The 20881-nt window shown below is 34.1% G+C and overlaps 1 protein-coding gene across 1 annotated transcript in view; it reads left to right on the forward strand.

Moving 5' to 3' along the window:
• ATRNL1 (attractin like 1) overlaps window positions 1-20881 on the forward strand; it is a 716619-nt gene that overhangs the window by 27879 nt on the left and 667859 nt on the right. Inside the window, exons 6-7 of the mRNA XM_081268108.1 lie at window positions 14678-14852; window positions 19482-19569. Of these exons, the coding sequence (XP_081124234.1) occupies window positions 14678-14852; window positions 19482-19569 (263 nt within the window). The remainder of the gene's footprint in view (window positions 1-14677; window positions 14853-19481; window positions 19570-20881) is intronic.

Raw genomic sequence — 20881 nt, forward strand, 5'->3', positions numbered from 1 at the left:
ACTCAGAAAAACTGCAGTGTGGACTGGATGGTAGGAGTAGATACGTGAAAGAGATACTCAGCAGGCTTCAGCATGTGATTTTTACGGAGAGATGAAAAACAGGTTGCCATCTTTAATGTATGTATCTCATTGTCTCAGTGCCCATCCTGTTCAAGGCTGTTTAATCCTTTTACATGTTTTTAATTCTTCTAAATATTTTTATGTTTTCCATATTTTTCTAATTTGAATTCAGACACAGTTTTCATGTAAGGACTGAAGTTGTTTGTTTTAAGCCCTTAAATTATTGATTAAAAGGCACACTCTGAATATGTAAGTCATTTAATGGAACAGTTTCGTTGCATTGTACCTCTGATCTGTAAAGTCATACTTTACAGATGTAAAGTCATACTTTGACTTATTTCCGTTTCTCAGGTGCTTAGTCCCTTTCTATCTCAAGACCTGTCTTATTTCTAAATTTCTTTCTAGAATACCCCATCCCAATAATATTCTAAGACCAGGTCAGATCCCCTGTTCTGTGAGGTTTTTAGACCCTACTTTTTAAAATCATAGCATTCATCACAGTTCATAATGGTGTTTGTGATTCATCATCTTTTCCATTGTGATATAAGCTCCACGAGGTTAAAATGATATTGTTTTGATGATCTTTGTATCCCCAGAATCTAATATAGTCTGTGACATGTAGTAGGCACTCCATTTTTTTCTTTTTATTATCAAATGAATGAATTAGAAACCTGCTAATTTACTAGTAGAATAATATGTGAATATTCAATTATAGGTGTTTATTATTTATTTCCATATAAAACATAATTCTAAATATTTAGAGAGACAAAATTGGAGCATTTAAATATTTTATTAAAGTTTCGGTTCTTGAGTGAGTCCTTGGTCTTATATTTGTTCCAATACTTTGGTTTTAGATTTTAACATTTGCCATTGGGTGGCAGTGTTTACTACCAGAAAGAGCACTTAAACTGTGGTTTTGCAGTTGAATAAATCTGATAATTTTGTTTTATTTAGAAAATGCAAAATCTTTTAATCCAAATTCATATTTTACCCTGTAGTATTTTTTTTTCTGGGTTAGTCATATAACATATTAGGGCATAATAAGTTATTTCAGGGTACACATGTAATCATGAGTTGCCTTGAAGAAATTTGCAAGGTAGCTTACATATTGCCCTTTAGTACTCTTTAAAAAACTTTTTTTTTAGTTGTAGATGGACACAGTACCTTTATTTTATTTATTTATTTTTATGTGGCACTGAGGATCAAACCCAGGGCCTGACATGTACTATGCAAGTGTTCTACTACTGAGCTACACCCTCAGACCTCTTCTAACACCCTTAACCATGGTTTACAGATTGCCTTCAAAGCATGGAGACTTAGCTCAGGCTGTAGTGTACTGCAGAATGGGTCACTTAAACAACATACATTTATTTCTTACATTCTGGAGATTTCAAGTCAGATCAGTGTGCTGGCATGGTCTGGTTAGGTTATTTCAGGTAGGAGTGGTAGAAAATTTTTCATGGATATGTTTTTATAAAAAGATGGTGATATCTACATTTAAACACAGCAAAGACTGTGTTTAAATGTAAATATCAATATTTAATTTTTAATCAATGGATAAGCCTTTTTATGTATGAAGTGCTCTCTATGGTTATTTGTGTTTATAATCAATATTCAGTTTATTAATTTATATTTTTAATCATTTTGGTGACAGAATTCTGAAAGCAACAAATTAAGACACTGATTTTCCTTAAATTTAAAAATCATATTCATAAATCTTATTCAATTCATAAATTTATTAGTTTGAGTAAAAATAAAGGTAATCTACAGAGTTTGCCTATAAACCATTCCTTCTAATGTGGTAATTGCTGGAAGCTACGTAAAATGATTTAGTAACAAAGCAAGAATTTTGATTGTTGTTTCATTCTGTGTAGAAAATTAGGTATATTTAGATTACAAAATGAAATAAAAAATATCTTTAGGATCCCATTTCCTATATTAACAATATCTTGTTTAAGTTAATTACATTAATAAATTATTATTTTAGTTTCCTAGAAATGTTATAATAAATTACCACAAATTTGGTGTCTTAAAGCTGTACACATTTATTAAACTCTTGCTATTTTGGATGTCAAAAGTCTGAAATTAGTTTCACTGCGCTAAAAATTCAGCTCTTAGCTGGGCCTCATTTCTTTTGGAGGGTGAAGGAGAGAATCTGTTTTCTTGACTCTTTAGCTCCTGGAGCTACCTTCTTTGCATTTCTTGGCTCCTTTCCATGGCCTCTGTCTTCAGATCCAGCAGTGTAGCATCAGGGGTCACATTGCCTCCTTTGTGTAGTCAGAGCTACCTCTTATTTGGACACTTCTTTTTAGAATCCATTCAGTTAGTCCATGATAACCCAGCTCAAAATTCTTAATTACATCTGTAAAGTTTCTTTAAGGTAGTATTTATGAGTTAAGATGATGAGGACCTGGCTATCCTTGGGGTTGTTATTTCGCTTAATGCAGACTTGCTTTGCAATATTTTACTTTAAGGCAGATTTAGTAATTATACTGGTGATTTAAACATGTCTGTGAGTCTCAAAGGTTTTTTGTGACATTGTTCTCTATCAGATTCTTTTCTAAGTAATACTTATATATTGTTTGGCTGCTTCTAGCTCTTTGCCTTTGGTTGGTAGTCTGTTTTTAACTTTATATTTAGAAATCATTTCAAAGTTATAAAAAGTTGCAAGCCTTCCGCAAGAATACTATTGTAATGCCCAGATTTGCCTATTGGTAACATTTTACTCTATTTGCTTTATTATCTTCAACTTGCATGATTTAAAATAACTCCACATTTATTTTTTAAAGAGGTAGAATAATCACAGTTATCTATGTATTACTTATATAATGTCCCCATCATCATTTTTCTCTTCAGTTAAATTAGAGGTTGATGAATTTTTCTGTAAAAGGCCAGATAGTAAATATTTTTGACTTCACAAGCATATGGTCTGTAGGGTCACTATCCAACTCTGCTGTTTTTGTGCAAAAGCAGCCATAGATAATGCTTAACTGAGTGAGCATGGCTGTTCTCTAATGAAATTTTATTTCCAAAGTCAGGTAGTGAGCTACATTGAGAGTTAATTGATTTCTAAGTGATTTAGAATTATAATTTGCTTTTTTTTTAGAAAAAGCAATAAAGATGGTTTATTGCTTTGCTAGCAAAGGAGAAACACAGAGGACTTCTGTCCCAGGGCCTGTGATTCTGCCCATCATGGGGAACCAGGGGGCTTATAAAGAGGAGATTTAAAGACTACATTCTATGTGTGTTCTCTGTTTAAGTTGTAATTTTCTTGTTAATTTGGGAGATAGTCATTTTTGAGATCTTCTGGTGCCATCCCCAATCTCTGAATTACTTCATTCCTGTGGTAGGTGTGTGTTCGAGGGATTTAACTCTGCCTAGGATAGGGAAGAAAGGTAATCCTGTTTCCCCTGAGATTAGGGAGGAGATTAGGTAGAGAGGAAGAGAAAGAAACATGTCTGTTTTAAGTTGCAATAGCAGCAGGGGCTATATTCAAAGTACAAAGTGGACTGCTATTACATTTACCCACCGTCAATTTCTGCATTCCATTTCTATGGAAAAATGGGCAATGACATCTCCAAGCTGCTTCCTGATGAAAGAGGGCGAAGTTGGAGTAAGTGACTCAAAGTCCTTATTCTCTATCAGGTGGGGCATGGATGGTTAAGGGTATTCAATATCACAGCAGTGCAGAGGTTCACAGTGGTGGATGGCAGGTGACTGGACAAGGCTTATGTAGGGCAGGGATTATGCTAAGATGACAATAAACAAGACAGCAAAGCATGACCTTATCAACACAAAAGCAATTAGAATTTTAGACATATGTCTGTAAAACTTGCTTTTTTTCTATTTTTGGTTTTGAGGATTGAACTCAGGGCACTCAAGCAGTAAAGTACATCCTCAGCTCTTTTTTGTATTTTATTTATAGACTGGGTCACTGAGTTTCTTAGGGCCTCTCTAAATTGCTGAGGCTGGCTTTGAACTCATGATCCTCCTGCCTCAGCCTTTAGGATTACAGGTATGTGCCACAATGCCCAGCTAAAATTTACTTTTTAAAGAAGCAGGTTCGTTTGATTTCTCTGATTAGTGAGAATAGTTCACAGTCTTTGCACCCAGGAATAATAAAGTTTTAATTATCCAATTTAAAAGACTATGTCTCTGTCAAAGAGACAATCTGTTTTTGTTTGTATCTGAAAAATACAAATCCATATAATGTATGCTCAAAGATCTTGAAGATGAGTACATGAATATATGGGTAGGTTCACAAATGAACAAGTGAAAACTGGGCAACTATTTTTTAATCAGAATCTGCTTGGAAGTTTTAAAGTATTGTGACTAAATGATAATGTAGAACTTACTGATACAAGCAAATTGAAGGTTAGCTGTACTGCCACTTGATGGCACCATCAGCATTTGTGTTGACAATATTAAGTTGGGGAAAAGTAGTATTCCTTATATAATATAGGTAAAAATCATACAACTAAAATGTATTAATATTTCTGTGAAGAGTGAGGGACAAATATGCTATATTGTATGAACTAAAAAGCTTTGTAAAAAGTGGAGTAAAGAAAAATGATAGGAGAATTATATTGTCAAAATAATAAGTGTGCTAAAATTATGTAAAAAGTGTTCTGTAAGAGTTAGTTTCATTTTAAACTGGGAACAAATTATTTAGTTAGAGCAAAACAACCTATCCCCATCATATTAAGTACAGGCATATCTTCATGATACTGGAGGTTTGTTGCCAGACTATCTGAATCAAGTGAGTATTGCAATAAAGTGAGCACACAGATTTGTTTTCCCTGTGCACATAGAAGTTATGTTTACACTATACTGAAAATGTACATACCTTAATTAATTTAAAATACTTTATTGCTAAAAATTGTTAAAAATCACATGAGCCTTCATTTGAATTGGAATCCTTTTGCTGGTAGAGTATCTTGCTTCCTTGTTGGTGGCTGCTGACTGATCAGAGTCCTGGTTGCTGAAGGTTGGGGTGACTGTGTCAGTTTCTTAAAATAAGACATCAGTGAAGTTTGCTGCATCCATTGACTCTTCCTTTCATGAAGGATTTTTCTGGGGAATGTGATGCTGTTTGATATCATTTTACTCACAGCAGAAAATTTTCAAAATTGGAAAGTGGGCTGCCGCATTATCAACTAAGTTCATGTGATATTCTGTATCCTTTGTTGTCATGTCAGTGATGTTGACAGCATCTTCAAACAGGAATTGATTTCATCTCAAGAAACCATTTTCTTTGCTCATCATAAAAATTTAACTCTTACTTTGATAAAATTTTATTGTGAGAGTGCAGCAATTCAATTATATCTTCAGGCTCCACTTAGAATTTTAGTTCTTTTGACGTTTCCACCACACTTGCAGTTGCTTCCTCTACTGAATTCTTGCACCCCTCAAAATCATCCATGAAGGTTGTATCAGCTTCTTCCATATTCATTTTAATGTTGATATTTAGGTCTCTTTCCAGAAATCTTGAATATTCCTTATGGCCTCTGGAATGGTGAATTATTTCCAGATTGTTTCCTATCTCTTTTCTCAGATTAATCAGAGGAATCACTATCTATGGCAGTGGTAACCTTACAAAATGTATTTCTTAATAATAAGACTTGAAAGTAAAAATCAGCCTTTGATCCATGGCTGCATAATGGTTATTGTGTTAGCAGGTATGAAAACATTAATCTTGTTGTAAATCTCCATCAGAGCTCTTGGATGTCTAGGTGTATTGTCAATAAGCACTCATATTTTAAAAGGATTCTTTCTCTTTGCAGCAGCCATTTAAAAAAAGTTTTATTCTAATTTATTATATATGACAGGAGAATGCATTACAATTCACATTACACATATAGAGCACGATTTTTCATATCTATGGTTGTTTACAAAGTGTATTCACACCATTTGTGCCTTCATACATGTACTGAGGGTAATGATGTCTGTTTCATTCCACCATCTTTTTTTACCCCCTTCCTTCCTCTCTTTCCCTCTCTCCTCTTTGCCCTATCTAGAGTTTGTCTAATCTTTCCATGTTCCCTCTCCCAATCCCACTATAAGTCAGCCTCCTTATATCAGAGAAAACATTGGTATTTTTGGGGGGTGGGATTGGCTAACTTCACTTAGCATTATATTCTCCATCCATTTACCTGTAAATGCCATGATTTTATTCTCTTTTATTGCTGAGTAATATTCCATTGTGTATATATACCACAGTTTTTTCATTCATGCATATATTGAAGGGCATTTAGTTTGGTTCCACAGTTTAGTTATTGTGCTGCTATATACATTGATGTGGCTGTGTCCCTGTAGTATGCGGTTTTTAAATCCTTTGGGTATAGACTGAGGAGAGGGATAGCTGGGTCAAAGGTGGTTTTCTAAAAAATCTCCATACTGCTTTCTAGATTGGCTGCACCATTTTGCAGCCCCACCAGCAATGTATGAGTGTGCCTTTTCCCCACATCCTCATCAACACTTATTGTTATTTGAATTCTTAATAGCTGCCATTCTGTTTGGAGTGAGATGAAATCTTAGAATAGTTTTGATTTTCATTTCTCTAATTGCTAGAGATGTTGAGCATTTTTTTCATGTATTTGTTGACTGATTATATATCACCTTCTGAGAAGTGTCTGTTCAGTTCCTTGGCCCATTTTTTGATTGAGTTATTGCTTTACTGGTGTTTAGATTTTTGAGTTCTTTATATACTCTAGAGATTAGTGCTCTTTCTAATGTGCATGTGGTAAAAATTTGCTCACAAGCTGTAGGCTGTCTATTCACTTCAATAATTGTTTCTTTTGCTGAGAAGAAGCTTTTTAGTTTGAATCCATCCCATTTATTAATTCTTGATTTTAATTCTTGTGCTATAGGGATCTTATTAAGGAAGTTGAGGCCTAATCTGATATGATGGAGATTTGGTTCTACTTTTTCTTCTGTTAGACACAGGGTCTCTGGTTTAATTCCTAGGTCCTTGATCCATTTTGAGTTGAGTTTTGTGCATGGTTCTAGATAGGGGTTTAATTTTATCCCGTTGCAATTGGATTTCCAGTGTTTTCAGCACCATTTGTTGAAGAGGCTATCTTTTCTCCAATGTACATTTTAGACACTGTTGTCTAATATAAGAAACTGTGATTATTTGGGTTAGTCTCTGTGTCCTCTATTCTGTACCATTGGTCTACCAGTGTATTTTCGTGCCAATACTATGCTGTTTGTGTTACTATTGCTCTGTAGTATAGTTTAAGTTCTAGTATAGTGATGCCACCTGCTTCACTCTTCTTGCTAAGAATTGCTTTGGCTCTTCTGGGTCTCTTATTTTTCCAGATGAATTTCATGATTCCTTTTTCTATTTCTATGAGGAATGTCAATGGGATTTTGAATGTCATTATACTTATCTAAAGCATTAGATATGTATAATGCTTTTGGTAGTATGGTCATTTTGACAATATTAATTCTGCCTATCCAAGAACAAGGGAGATATTTCCATCTTCTAAGGTTTTCTTTAATTTCTTTCTTTAGTGTTCTGTAGTTTTTGTTGTAGAGGTCTTTCACCTCTTTTGTTAGGTTATTTTCCCAAGTATTTTTTTTTTTTTGAGGCTATTATAAGTGGGGCAGTTTTTCTCATTTCCTTTTCAGAGGATTTGTCTCTGATATACAGAAATGCCTCTGATTTATGGGTGTTGATTTGGTATCCTGCTACTTTTCTGGATTAATTTACTAGATGTAGAAGTTCTCTGGTGGACTTTTTTGGGTCTTCTAGGTATAGAATCATATCATCAACAAATAGTGCTAATTTGAGTTCTTTTCCTATCTGTATTCCTTTGGTTTCTTTCGTCTATTTAATTGCTCTGGCCATTGTTTCAAGAACTAAGTCAAATAGAAGTGATGAAAGAGGGCATTCCTGTCTTGTTCCAGTTTTTAGAGGGAATGCTATCAATTTTTCTCCATTTAGAATGATGTTAGCATGGGGCTTAGCATAGATAGCTTTTACTATGTTGAGATATGTTTCTGTCATCCCTAGTTTTTCTAGTGTTTTAAACATGAAGGGGTGCTGTATTTTTTTGAATGCCCTTTCTGCATCTATTCAGATGACCATATGGTTCTTATCTTTAAGTCTATTGATGTGATGAATTACATTTATTGATTTCCGTATGTTGAATCAACCTTGCATCCCTGGAATGAACCCCACTTGATCATGGTGCATGTTCTTTTTGATATGTTTTTGTATTTGATTTGCCAGAATTTTATTGAGAATTTTGGCATCTATGTTCATTAGAGATATTGGTCTGAAGTTTTCTTTTTTTTTCATGTATCTTTGCTTGGTTTTGGAATCAGGGTGATACTGGCCTCATAGAATAAGTTTGGGAGTGCTCCTTTTTTTTCTCCTGAAATAAATTGAAGAGTATTGGTATAGTTCTTCCTTAAATGTCTTTAAAGGTCAGTTTTATTTATTTATTTTTCAAAGAACCAACTTTTTGTTTTATCAATATTTTTAGTTGTTTCTTTTGTTTCAATTTCATTGATTTCAGCTCTGATTTTAATTATTTCCTGTCTTCTGATTTTGGTGTTGATTTGTTCTTCTTTTCCAAGGGTTTTGATATGTAATATTAAGTCATTTATTTGTTGACTTTCTTTTCTTTTCAGGAATGAACTCCATGCAATGAACTTTCCTCTTAGTACTGCCTTCATAGTGTTCCAGAGATTTCGATACATAGTACCTATGTTTTCATTCACCTCTAAGAATTTTTAAATCTTCTTGATGTCTTTTGCAACCCATTGTTCATTCAGTAGCATATTATTTAGTTTCAGATGTTGGAGTAGCTTTTCTTTTGTTTATTTTATCATAAATTTCTAATTTCATTTCATTATGATCTGATAGAATGCAGGGTAGTATATCTACTTTTTTATATTTGCTTTGTGACATAATATATGGTCTATTTTAGAGAAAGATCCATGTGCTGCTGAGAAGAAAGTGTATTCGTTCATTGAAGGATGAAATATTCTATATATGTCAGTTAAGTCTAAGTTATTGACTGTATTATTGAGTTCTGTGGTTTCTTTGTTCAGCTTTTGTTTGGATGATCTATCCAGTGGTGAAAGAGGTGTGTTACAGTCACCCAGAATTATTGTGTTGTGGTCTGTTTAACTCTTGAACTTGAGAAGAGTTTGTTTGAATGTAGATGCTCCATTGTTTGGGGCATATAAATTTATTATTGTTATGTCTTGTTGATGAATGGTTCCCTTAAGCATTATGAAATGTCCTTTTTTATCCCTTTTGATTCAATTTGGCTTGAAGTCTACTTTATTTGATATGAGGATGGAAACCCCTGCTTGCTTCCGCAGTCCATGTGAGTGGTATGATTTTTCCCAACCTTTCACCTTCAGTCTGTGAATGTCTTCTCCTATAAGATGAGTCTCTTGGAGGTAGCATATTGTTGGTTCTTTTTTTAAAATCCCAGTCTGCCAGTCCATGTCTTTTGATTGGTGAGTTTAGGCCATTAACATTCAGGGTTATTACTGAAACATGATTTGTATTCTCATCCAGTTTTGTTTATTTTTGGTATTTAACTTAACTTGGTTTCTCATTTTTTTTATATATTTATTTTTTAGTTGTAATTGGACACAATACCTTTATTTCACTTATTTATTTTTATGTGGTGTTGAGGAACCACACCCAGGGTCTCACATGTTCGAGGCAAGTGCTCTATTGCTGAGCCATAACCCCAGCCCATGGTTTTTCCTTTGATTAGTGTAATACCTCCCTTTGCTGATTTTCATTGTTGGTTTTCAGTTCTTCATGGAATATTTTGCTAAGGATGTTCTGTAGGGTGGGCTTTCAAGTTGTAAATTCTTATATCTTTTGTTTATCATGGAAGGTTTTTATTTCATCATCAAATCTAAAGCTTAATTTTACTGGATATAAGATTTTGGTTGACATCCATTTTCTTTCAGAGTTTCATACATGTTGTTCCAGGATCTTTTAGTTTTTAGGGTCTTTGTTGAAAAAATCAGCACATAATCTAATTGGTTTCCCCCTATATGTAATCTGATTCCTGTCTCTCGTGGGTTTTAATATTCTCTCCTTATTGTGTATATTGGGCATTTTCATTATAATGTGCCTCGGTGTAGATCTGATGTGATTTTGTACATTTGGCATCCTGTAAGCCTCTTGAATTTAGTTTTCCAATTCATTCTTCATCTTTGGAAAATTTTCTGATATTATTTCATTGAATAAATTGCTTATTCCTTTGGTTTGGAACGCTGTTCCTTCCTGTATTCCAATAACTCTTAAGTTTGGTCTTTTTATGCTATCCTATATTTCTCGAATGTTCTCCCCTTGTTTTCACTGTGTTGTCTACATTCTTTTCAAATTATATATTTTGTCTGAGTTCTTGTCTTTCAAGTGGTCTAATCTGTTGGTGATGCTTTCAATTGAACTTTTAATTTAGTTTATTGTTTCTTTCATTTCAAGGATTTCTATTTTTTTTGAACTTCTATCTCCCTATTGAAGTAATCTTTTGCTTCCTGTATTTGTTTATGTAGCTCTTTGCAAAATGATCTTTTGCTGCCTGTATTTGCTCTCTTATATCATCCTTCAATTTGCAGAACATTTTAATCATGTACATCCTGAACTCCTTCTCTGTAATTTCTTCTGTTATGCTCCCCATGGATTCTAATAATGTGGTATCTTGATATGTTTGGGGCACTTTCTTCCCTTGTCTTTTCATACTGCTTTTTTGTCTTCCATTATAGCACTGTGGATCTGAGGCATTGCTGTTTTTACCCTACAGGCTTATAGTGCTTCTGTAGGGATCCAGTACCTCTCCTTTGAGGTGAAGGACAATGTTATCAGATCCCAATATAAACAGTATACACTTTAAAAACAGATGTTTGCTATTAAGATGTTTACAGTTTGGTTACAATATACACGGAAATGGTAAATTCAGTTATTATCTACAATATGCTCAGCAGGTTTGTAAAAGAGTTTACAGTTTCTGATGGTGGACAAAGTACTGAGGGTGAGGAGTAGGATGATATGCTGAGGAGGTAGAGTTGTTATATCGTTGGAAGTATGAAAGAGAAACCTAAAGAGGAAGATTAGTAACAGGAGAAGGGAGAGGAAGTACTTTTGGGTAAACAAGTAAGTGGGAAGACAGTAGAGTACATAAAACAAGCACACATATATATTAGGAAAAAATAAACAAGTGTTAAAATAGTAGAAATTGGTGGGATAAAAGAAAAAAATATACAACTTTATTATATATATTTAGAGGACATTATTATATATATTTAGAGTCTCAGTCCTCAAAATCCTATTTCATGCAAAGTACTTGGTTTCACATATGTTGGGAATGTGAGCGCCAGAGAATAGAGGAGAGGGAAAAAAAAATCTTTAAGGAAGAAATAGGATTGTTTCGGTTGGAGATCCGGATCTTTCCTGCCTCCCTTCTTATCCAGTTGGTGGGATCGTCTGTTGTTAGCTGCCATGTCTGCCCTTAGGATGGTGAAGGTAACCAGGGTGTCACTAAGCCAGGGTAGTGGCTGCTGGGGAGAGGGGTGTTGCCCCCATTGAAGATGGAGATGAAGGTGACTCAAGATGGAAGCGCCTGCTTTCAGCAGTGGGCTGTCGGGTTGTATGTGGGGGGGAGCTGAGTGATGCTGTTGGACTGTGAGTTCAGAGAGGAGCTCTTGTGTCCTGCAGTGTGTGGCTGTCAGCTGACTTCAGAGCCTGTGTGAAGTTCCTGGGTGCAGGCTGGCCACTGCACATAGGGGACTATCTCTGTTGCTGTAGAGTCCCAAGATTGCGGCGACAGGGGAGCCCTATGTTGGTAGATGGGGGTCCACACGGGAGTGATGGCCGGAGTTTTTGCATGTGGGAAGCTGCCGGGTGTTCTGCATTGGAGTGGTTTTGGTGGGTGGCCAAAAGTTCTGTTTGGGTGTTGATGGTGCCCACTGGGGTACCTGGTAGTCCTGTGTGGGCTAGTTGTTGGGAGACCTACTCTGATGCTTTGGCCTGGAGCCCATGGCACTGTGGCTGTGATTCGCTCGCGGGAGCAGAAATATTGCTTGCGGATAAGCAGTGTTCTCACTATTTGAGTCCCAGGTCATGGAGCAACACAGAGTGTTGCCTCCCTCTTGCCCGCCATCTTGGATCCTCCCTTTGCAGCAGCATTTTAACAGTAAGCTTAACATGTTCAGTAAATCATGATGTAAACAATCTACTATTATCTAGGCTTTGTTGTTCTATTTTATAAAGCACAGGCAGAGTAGATTAGTTCAAATTTTAAGGGTTCTAGCATTTTGGAAATGGTGAATTCAATTATTATCTATAATATGCTCAGCAGGTTTGTAAAAGAGTTTACAGTTTCTGATGTTGGACAAAGTACTGAGGGTGAGGAGTAGGATAATATGCTGAGGAGGTAGAGTTGTTATATCGTTGGAAGTGTAAAAGAGAAACCTAAAGAAACCTAAAGTCGCCAGCTACATTATCCCCTAACAGGAGTCAGCCTGTTCTTTGAAGCTTTGAAGTTAGGTAATGGCTTCTCCTTTTATCATAGCTAGCTATTTTGGATAAATTTACTGCAGCTTCTACACCAGTACATGCTGCTTCACCTGACCCTTTCATTTTATAGAGATAGTTTCTTTTCTTAAACTTTGTATACTACCTTCTACCAGTTCCAAACTTTTCTTTGTCGCTTCCTCACTTCTCTCAGCCTTCATGGAATTGAATGGAATTAGGGCTTTATTCTGAATCAGGCATTGGTTTAAAGGAATGTTGTGGGTGGTTTGATCTATTCAGACCCTTAAAATTTTCTCCATATCAGCATTAAGCCTATTTGATTACCATTCCTGTGTTCACTAGAGTAGTACTTTGAGTCTTCTTCAACAACTTTTCCTTTGCATCCACAACTTGGCTGATTAACATACGAGGCCTAGCTTTCAGTCTGTTTCAGTTTTACCATACCTTCATCATGCTGCTTCATCCTTTCTAGCTTTCAATTTAAATTAAGAAACACTAGACTCTTTCTTTTACTTGAATATTTAGAGGCCATTGTGGTATTATTAATAGACTTATTGTTGTATCAGGGAATAGGGAGGCCAGAGGGGAGGGAGAGAGACGGGAGAGTGGCTTTTTAGTGGAGCAGTCAGAACATACATAACATTTGTTAGTTAACTTGACATTCAGACATGGGTATAGTTAGGGTGCCCCAAAACTTATAGTAACATTAAAGATCATTGATTGCACATCACCATAACAGATATAATGAAAACAATTTGAAATTTGTATTACCAAAATGAGACATAACTATGAAGGGAGCACATAACATTGGGAAAAAATGGTACTGAAATTGACTTGCTCAAAGCAGATTTGCCATAGACTTTCAGTTTGTAAAATAGGTAATATCTGCAAAGTGTAATAAAACAAAGTATGCCAGGAAATGTTAATTTTATTGCTTTTAAAATGTTTTTTGTATATAATTTATAAAACTATGTGGATCTTATATTTTATAAAATAAGTTGAAGCTCAGTGAGTTTATGTCTACTATTTAGCACATTTTAGTCACATTAGAATTCAAATAATTTGTGAGCTCACTTTTGATGAAGATATATTTTCTTCAAGAGTGTTCTTTCCATTATATTTAATTGTAGTTATTTTTCTTTTTACTTTGGGAAACACTAATTAGGCTAATGTACATTTTATAGATGAGGAAACCAGAAGTCCTGGGTAACATTATGAATATGGATTAAGATACAGCTATGTTTTCAACTCAGTTATGTTCAATTATAGTATTTGAAATTATTCTATACTAATTGATAGTTTTGGTTTTTGTATACATAATCATTTTTTTCCTTTGGGGATATACATTGTTAATAATGAAGCTAAGCTGGGTATGGTAGCTCATGCCTGTAATCCCAGTGACTGGGGAGGCTGAGACAGGAGGATCACAAGTTTGAGGCCAGCCTTAGCAATTTAGTGAGGCCCTATGCAACTTAGTGAGACCTGGCCCCAAAATAAAAAGGTCTGGGGGATGTGGCTCAGTAGTTAAGTGTTCCAGGTTCAATTCACAGTACAAAAAAAAAAAAAAAAAGATGCTAAGAAAAACGTAATCTTTATATTTGTTTAATAGTTTATAATTTGCAAATACTTTCATTTTCATATTTTAAAAAATTATGGTAACCCTTGGAAGTAGACTGTAATTTCAATTTAATGGATGAAGGCTCGATGAAAGGTAAACAGTTTAGCTTAAGATCACACTGCTAGTAAGTGCCAGAAATAGAATATGAGTATATTGTTTTTCAATTTAAATTCTATTAGCATACTAAAGTAAATCTGAAATTTTATATATTTTAATAACTTTTTTTTGATTGTGGCATTTACTTAAACATCTTCATGTCTGATTTCTCTCCCCTCTAGGCATTACATTTGCTGTTAGTAGTTTCCTTACACATTATATTTCAGACTTTTTATTGTTATAAGTTACATTTGTTAGGATGATGAACATCAGGTTCTTAAATTCTCTTAATCTGTGCATTCTGCTGTTTTTTATAATTTGTATCTCATTCTATAACCACAGTTCTTTGTTAATCCAGTGTGTTGTTTGATTTTTTTCTTCAATAGGTCCTGATTGCTCTTTCAATGTTCCTTCTACTGAGTCTTACTGGATTCTACCAAATGTTAAACCCTTCAGTCCTTCTGTAGGTCGGGCTTCACATAAAGCAGTTTTACATGGGAAATTTATGTGGGTGATTGGTGGATATACTTTTAACTACAGTTCTTTTCAAATGGTCCTGAAGTAAGTACTTATTTTAAGATCTTCACAATTTTTATTTTTAAACTGGAATTTCTTTCTGTCCAAACATATAAGTGGTTATTTTGTAATGCTGTCTACTTGCTGAGTGGGACTAATTTGGGACTGTATGAACTGTTGTCGGCAGTTAATTATTTGTTATTGAGCATATAAGTTTGTTTTGTGTAGTTATTTCACTTTTTCTAAAATATTTTTAGTTAATTTTATGTAAGAAAATGCTACATAAAGGCGGGAGGTCCCTATGTTCAGCATAATAAATCTTGCTTTTTACTTTTCCAGAGTAAAGTGTAATTGTAGATATAAAAATACTTTTGCTTTTTTCTGTATAGTTTATCTGAACTTTTACTTAGTTGGTACTTTATAAATGTTTGTTGGGATAGCAATGCCAGCAATTTAAAACAGATCATTTACTAACAGCGCATGCATGATAGTATTGTTTTCTTTGCATGATTGAGAGATAAAGGGAACCACATGGATGGCAACTTTATCTGATTTCCTTTAAAGCCGATTATTGTATTTAGTAAGCCCTTTAATAACAGAATAGAAGAGGAAATACGAAGAATCATTTGATTATCAATGTCACTTTCAGTGTTGATATTTGTAATATGTAATAATTGGCATAACTTGGGCATCAACAAGTCAGAACTGGCCCTAGATGATTTATCATAATGGTGTTTACCCAATAGAATTATCAGTTTTTGCATATAAAGATAAGGACTGCCAATTACACATGAATTTCAGAGAGACAACAAATAAAATTTTAGTGTAAGTTTTTTTTTTTTTTTGTGTGTGTGTGTGTGTGTGTGTGTGGTTTTGTCCCAAATATTGTATGGTCATACTTATGCCAAAAGATTATTTGTTAATTATCTAAAATTCAGATTTAACTGGGCATCCTATTTTTTTTTTTTTTTTTGCCAACCCTACCCTTTAAATATGTTAGCCCTATTAATTTTGAAGATTTAAAAATTCTGAGTATAAGAGGAGTTTGCTTTAAAACAATGATTGAGTGTGAAAGTATAAAATAAATTCTGGAGAGAGAGGAAGAGTTGTAGTAAATATTTAAATGAAAAATTAAAATTCTGTAGCACAAAATATGAAGAATAAAATACAGCTAAAAGTCTTGAGAGTTGCTGGGATAAAAATGAATTGTTAAGATATGAAATGACCCAGAGAAAATAGTGAGATTTAAATGTGGAAACTAAAAGGAAATGAACTATGATTTTTTAAAAAATGAAATGCCTACAAAATAGTTTGAACTTTAAATTAAAATTGTGTTATTCCCAAAGTTGAGTTATGATGACAACAAAATTGTCAAAGGAACATTGAAATCTTACATGTTCTATGCAAGTTGAATAGAGCGTTTCAAATTAAGTGATGAATATTATGATATTCTCTTAAACTTGTATATTTTCCATTTGAACCAGAGAGTTTAACTTTTTTGTATGTGTATATAATCTGGTTCTTGTGGTTACAGTGTTTATAGTATCTCTATGTACATGTAAAGATATAAACAATAAATATATATAAGCATATACATATATATCTAAGCTTATATGGTTATAAGCTATGAATATCAGATTAGAAATAAATTTGTTGCTCTTTTTACAGGTTAGAGAATATTTTTCATCATTCTGAATATAGTTCAAGTGTAGGTAAGGATATTTAAAAAGCTTTTAGAAGTGATAGTGTCAGTTATAATTTTATTTTTTAGAGGAGACTTTTTTTTTGGGTGCTAGGCATTAAACCAAGGGCTCTATATATGCTTGCCACAAACTGCCACTGAGCTATATACCCCAGCCCTAGAGTAGAATTTAATTGGGGTATAGATGTTACATTTAAGACAAAAGCATTCTGTAAATAATGTTAAAGTTCTGTATAGTGTGTATTGAAATAGAAAAATACTATTTTAAAGAATACCTATTTATTAACATTAATGAAAATTGACATGTATTCCTGAGCATAACACACTTTTGAATATTTACCATGTACTTGGTACTTGGGATGTATTAGTGCATATAAGTGTCCTTATCTTTGTGAAGTTAATGAGGAAAGACTGGCAATGAAAAGATAAATCTACTTACTGAACTAAATTATGTACATGCAAATATATACATAGCTAGATAGGGAGGTAGGTAGATAGCAGGATGAGTTAATCTGGAATGCCACAGAGGAGGGATCACAATTATAAATATAGTGGTCAAAGTAGGCTTCATGAGAAAGGTGAAAACTAGGTAGGGTCTTGGAGGAGGTCAGAGTATTGGCACTGCAGTAATTTGTAGGTGCAGAAAGGAGCCAGACCTGGGCCTCAAGGAAGGAGCTTTTTGAAGTATTTGAAAAGGAACAAGGAGGCCATGTGATTGGTGTATGTGAGAGGGGAACATGAAATTAGGATAATAGCAGAGATAGATCATGTAGGTTGTTTTAGGTTTTTTGGGAGGGTTTTTTTGTTGTGTGTGGGTTTTGTGTGTTGCCTTAAGCTTTGAAATAGAGTCATGGTGGCCACACACAATGGCTTCTAAATATTCAAGTGAAAGGAAGAGTCTCCTGTCTCTTGATTTAAATTGAAAGCTAGAAAGGATAAAGCAGCATGAAGAAGGTATGTCAAAACTGAAACCGACTGAAAGCTAGGCCTTGTGTGCTAGTCAGCCAAGTTGTGAATACCATGGAAAAGTTCTTGAAGAAGACTCAAAGTGCTACTCTAGTGAACACAGGAATGGTAATCAAATAGGCTTAATGCTGATATGGAAAAAATTTTAGGGATCTGAAGAGATCAAACCACCCATAACATTACATTCTTTTATTCTCAACTGTTGAATTTATGAGATTTTAGAGAAAGAGTAGAAAGTGGGATTCAGTTAAAATGGAATTATTAAAGGAATGAGTGTTAAAGAAGACAATGAAGAACTGAGTCTGAGACTCCATATCATTGGAAGATTGGGGATAAGAGGAGAACTCAGCAAAAGACTGAGAGAAGTGACCAGTGAGATGGGAAAACCAAAAGAATGCAGTGTCTTTGAATGCAAGGGAAAGAGTACAGGTGGACTACGGAGTAACTAAAGGTGTCAAATGCTGATGATAAACCAGGTCAAAGAAAATGAGGACAGAAAAGTGACTGTGGATTGGACATGAGGAAGTTGAATTTACCAAAAACGTTTTCTCTGCAGTGGTGGGCCTGACTAGAGTTAGTTTAAGAGAGAATGGAAAGATAGGTGGGATGGGGACAATAAAGGAATGGGGCAGCATAAAAGCAGGGTGGTAGCTTGAAGGGTGAGTGAAGTCAAGTGATTTTTTTAAAAAAATAACACAATATTTGTATGCTGATGACAATGATCTAGTAAGACAAAGGGTGATGTAGGGAAGAGATGAGGGGACTTCTGGAGTGTTGTGGGATCTATGCACTAGAAACAAGAATAGCTTATTTATAGCAGGGATCAGTGAGTTGGGGCCCAGGGCCTGAGACCTAGGAAAGGATTTTTTTTTTGGCATTTTAATAGGTTGTAAAACATATTCTATGAAACCAATGTGGCCTGCAATCCCTAAAATATTTATTGTCTGATTCTTCATAGAAGTAGTTTGCCAAGCAATGACTTTCAGTAACAATGGGAAGCAGCATGTTGGCTGCAGATGCTGATAGGCAGGTAGATTTGGTGGTAAGTCTCTGTGGGAGCTATATTTTGGCATATTTTGTCATTTATGTCTTGTCTTGTAATTCAAAGTAGGAAACAATGCTGAAAACCATTTTGGTAACCTTTCTTGTGAAGGGACAGTTTTTTGCTTTGCCTGATGAGTTGGAGGCAGAGAAGTGGGAGAGAACAGTTTATATTGATCTTTTTGAAGGAATACCCTATTTCTTGGCTTGGTGCTTCCTCTCATATGTGTTGGCAAATCAAAATTTGAGGGTAAGCCAGGTATGGTGGCACATGCCTATAATCCCTGCTGCGTGGGGAGTTGAAAAGGGAAGTTTGAAGCTAGCCTGTGCAACTGAGCAAGACCCTGACTCAGAATTTAAAAAAAGGAAATGTAGCAGCTCAGTGGTAGAAAACTTCTGAATTAAACTGCCAGTACCACCAAAAAAAAAAAAAAAAAAAAAAAAGGTTTGAGTTTATACTACTGTACTTATTTTACAGAATTCAAAAAGTTATCAGTGAGCAAAATATATTTTTGCAAGGAAATATATGCTTCTTGGTTAATTCATAAGCTAAGTTAAGCATGTATGAAGAGTAATGTGAATTTCTAAAGTAAATGCCTATTGTAAAAATTGAATTTTCATGTACTTCTAAGAAAGCTGGCTTTTTAAATTTAAAAATATAGAATAACTTACTATTTTTTAGGTTAATTGGTTGAAATTGCTAAAGGTAACTAGACAAATTAATTGTAGTATTGAATATTCTACTTAAGTTAATATACCTTTAAGTGAATGAATCTAATTTAGAGTAGGTATTTCTTGACTGAAGTTTTTATTAAAAATTTTTAATATGGCATTTGAAATTATGAGTTTACTGTAATTATTTTTTAGTTTTATGAGAATTTAGATACAAATGAAGAAAAGCATATGCAAGTCATAAAACTGAAAATCAATCAATTTAAGAAGTTATTTTATTTTCTTATTTTTAGTTACAATTTAGAAAGCAGTATATGGAATGTAGTAACTCTGTCAAGGGGACCTCTTCAGAGATATGGACATTCTCTTGCTTTATATCAGGTATGGCTCTGCTTTTTAAGTTAAGTTTTTTTTTTTTTCTCAGAATTTACCTTAAAGTAGAAAGTCTCAAATTTCAGATTTATTTCAAATATCTAATGAGGATAGTAGATCATAATGGATCACAATTATTTAAGATGTCTTGGACTATATTTTAGGAAAAGAGTAGATTTTTAATACATTTGAACATGTAAAGAAATAAGGATTGAGTTTTGTACATGGCTTTATGTCTAATCATCAGATTAATCAATTTTTAAAAATTGTGGTAAAATACATAAAACATAAAGTTGGCTATTTTAAGTATTTTGAAATGTAGAGTGGTATTAAGTACATTCACATCATTGTGTAACTATCACCATTATTGTCTCTAGAACTTTATTCATCTTGCAAAGTTGAAGCAATAACTCTTCATTCTCCTCTTCCCCCAACCCTTAGAAACTAGCAGTCTACTTTGTGTCTGTGTGAATTTGACTATTTCAGGTACCTCATGCAGGTGGAAATACATAGCATTTATCCTTTTGTTATTGGCTTATTTCCTTGAACATAGTCTCTTCAGCATTTATCCATGCTATAGTGTGTATCAGAATGCCCTTTTAAAAAACTGAATAATATTTTGATATATGTATATATAATAGTACTAATATATATGTATATATATACATATATACACACATACACATGTGCACACATACGTACATACATATAACAACCACATATTTTAAAATTCATCTGTATGTTGATAGATTTTTAGATTGCTCGCACTTGTTGACTTTTGAGATTAAGATATGTGTACCTACAACTGAGTCTCTGCTTTCCGTACTTCTGGGTGTATGCCCAGAAGTGGAATTCCTGGATCACATGGTAATTCTTTCAGGTAACTTTTTCAGGAATTGCCATATTGTTTTCTACAGTGGCTGCACATTTTACATTCCCACCAGCAGTGAACATGGGTTCCAGTTTGTCTACAGCTTTCATAACATTTAATATTTTCCAGTTTTGTTTTTTAATAATAGGATCCTTAATGAGTACAAAGTGTTATCTCTTTCTGCTTTTGATTTGTGTTTACAGAACAACGGTGATGTTGTGTAGTTTTTAAGAGCTTTATTGATCATTTATATATCTTCTTTGAGAAAAAAGATATATAAATATAAATTCAAGTCTTTTGCAATTTTTTAATAAGTATTTTTTGCCCTTTAGTTTTAGGAGTTTTTCTTATGATATTACCCCTTAACAGATATGATTTAAAAATAGTTTCTCCTCTCCTGTGATGTGTCTTTTTGCTCTGTTGACAGTGTCCTTTGATGCATTTTTTTTT

This window comes from Spermophilus citellus, assembly GCF_964194105.1.
Source record: "Spermophilus citellus genome assembly, chromosome: 15".
Taxonomy (NCBI): Eukaryota; Metazoa; Chordata; class Mammalia; order Rodentia; family Sciuridae; genus Spermophilus; species Spermophilus citellus.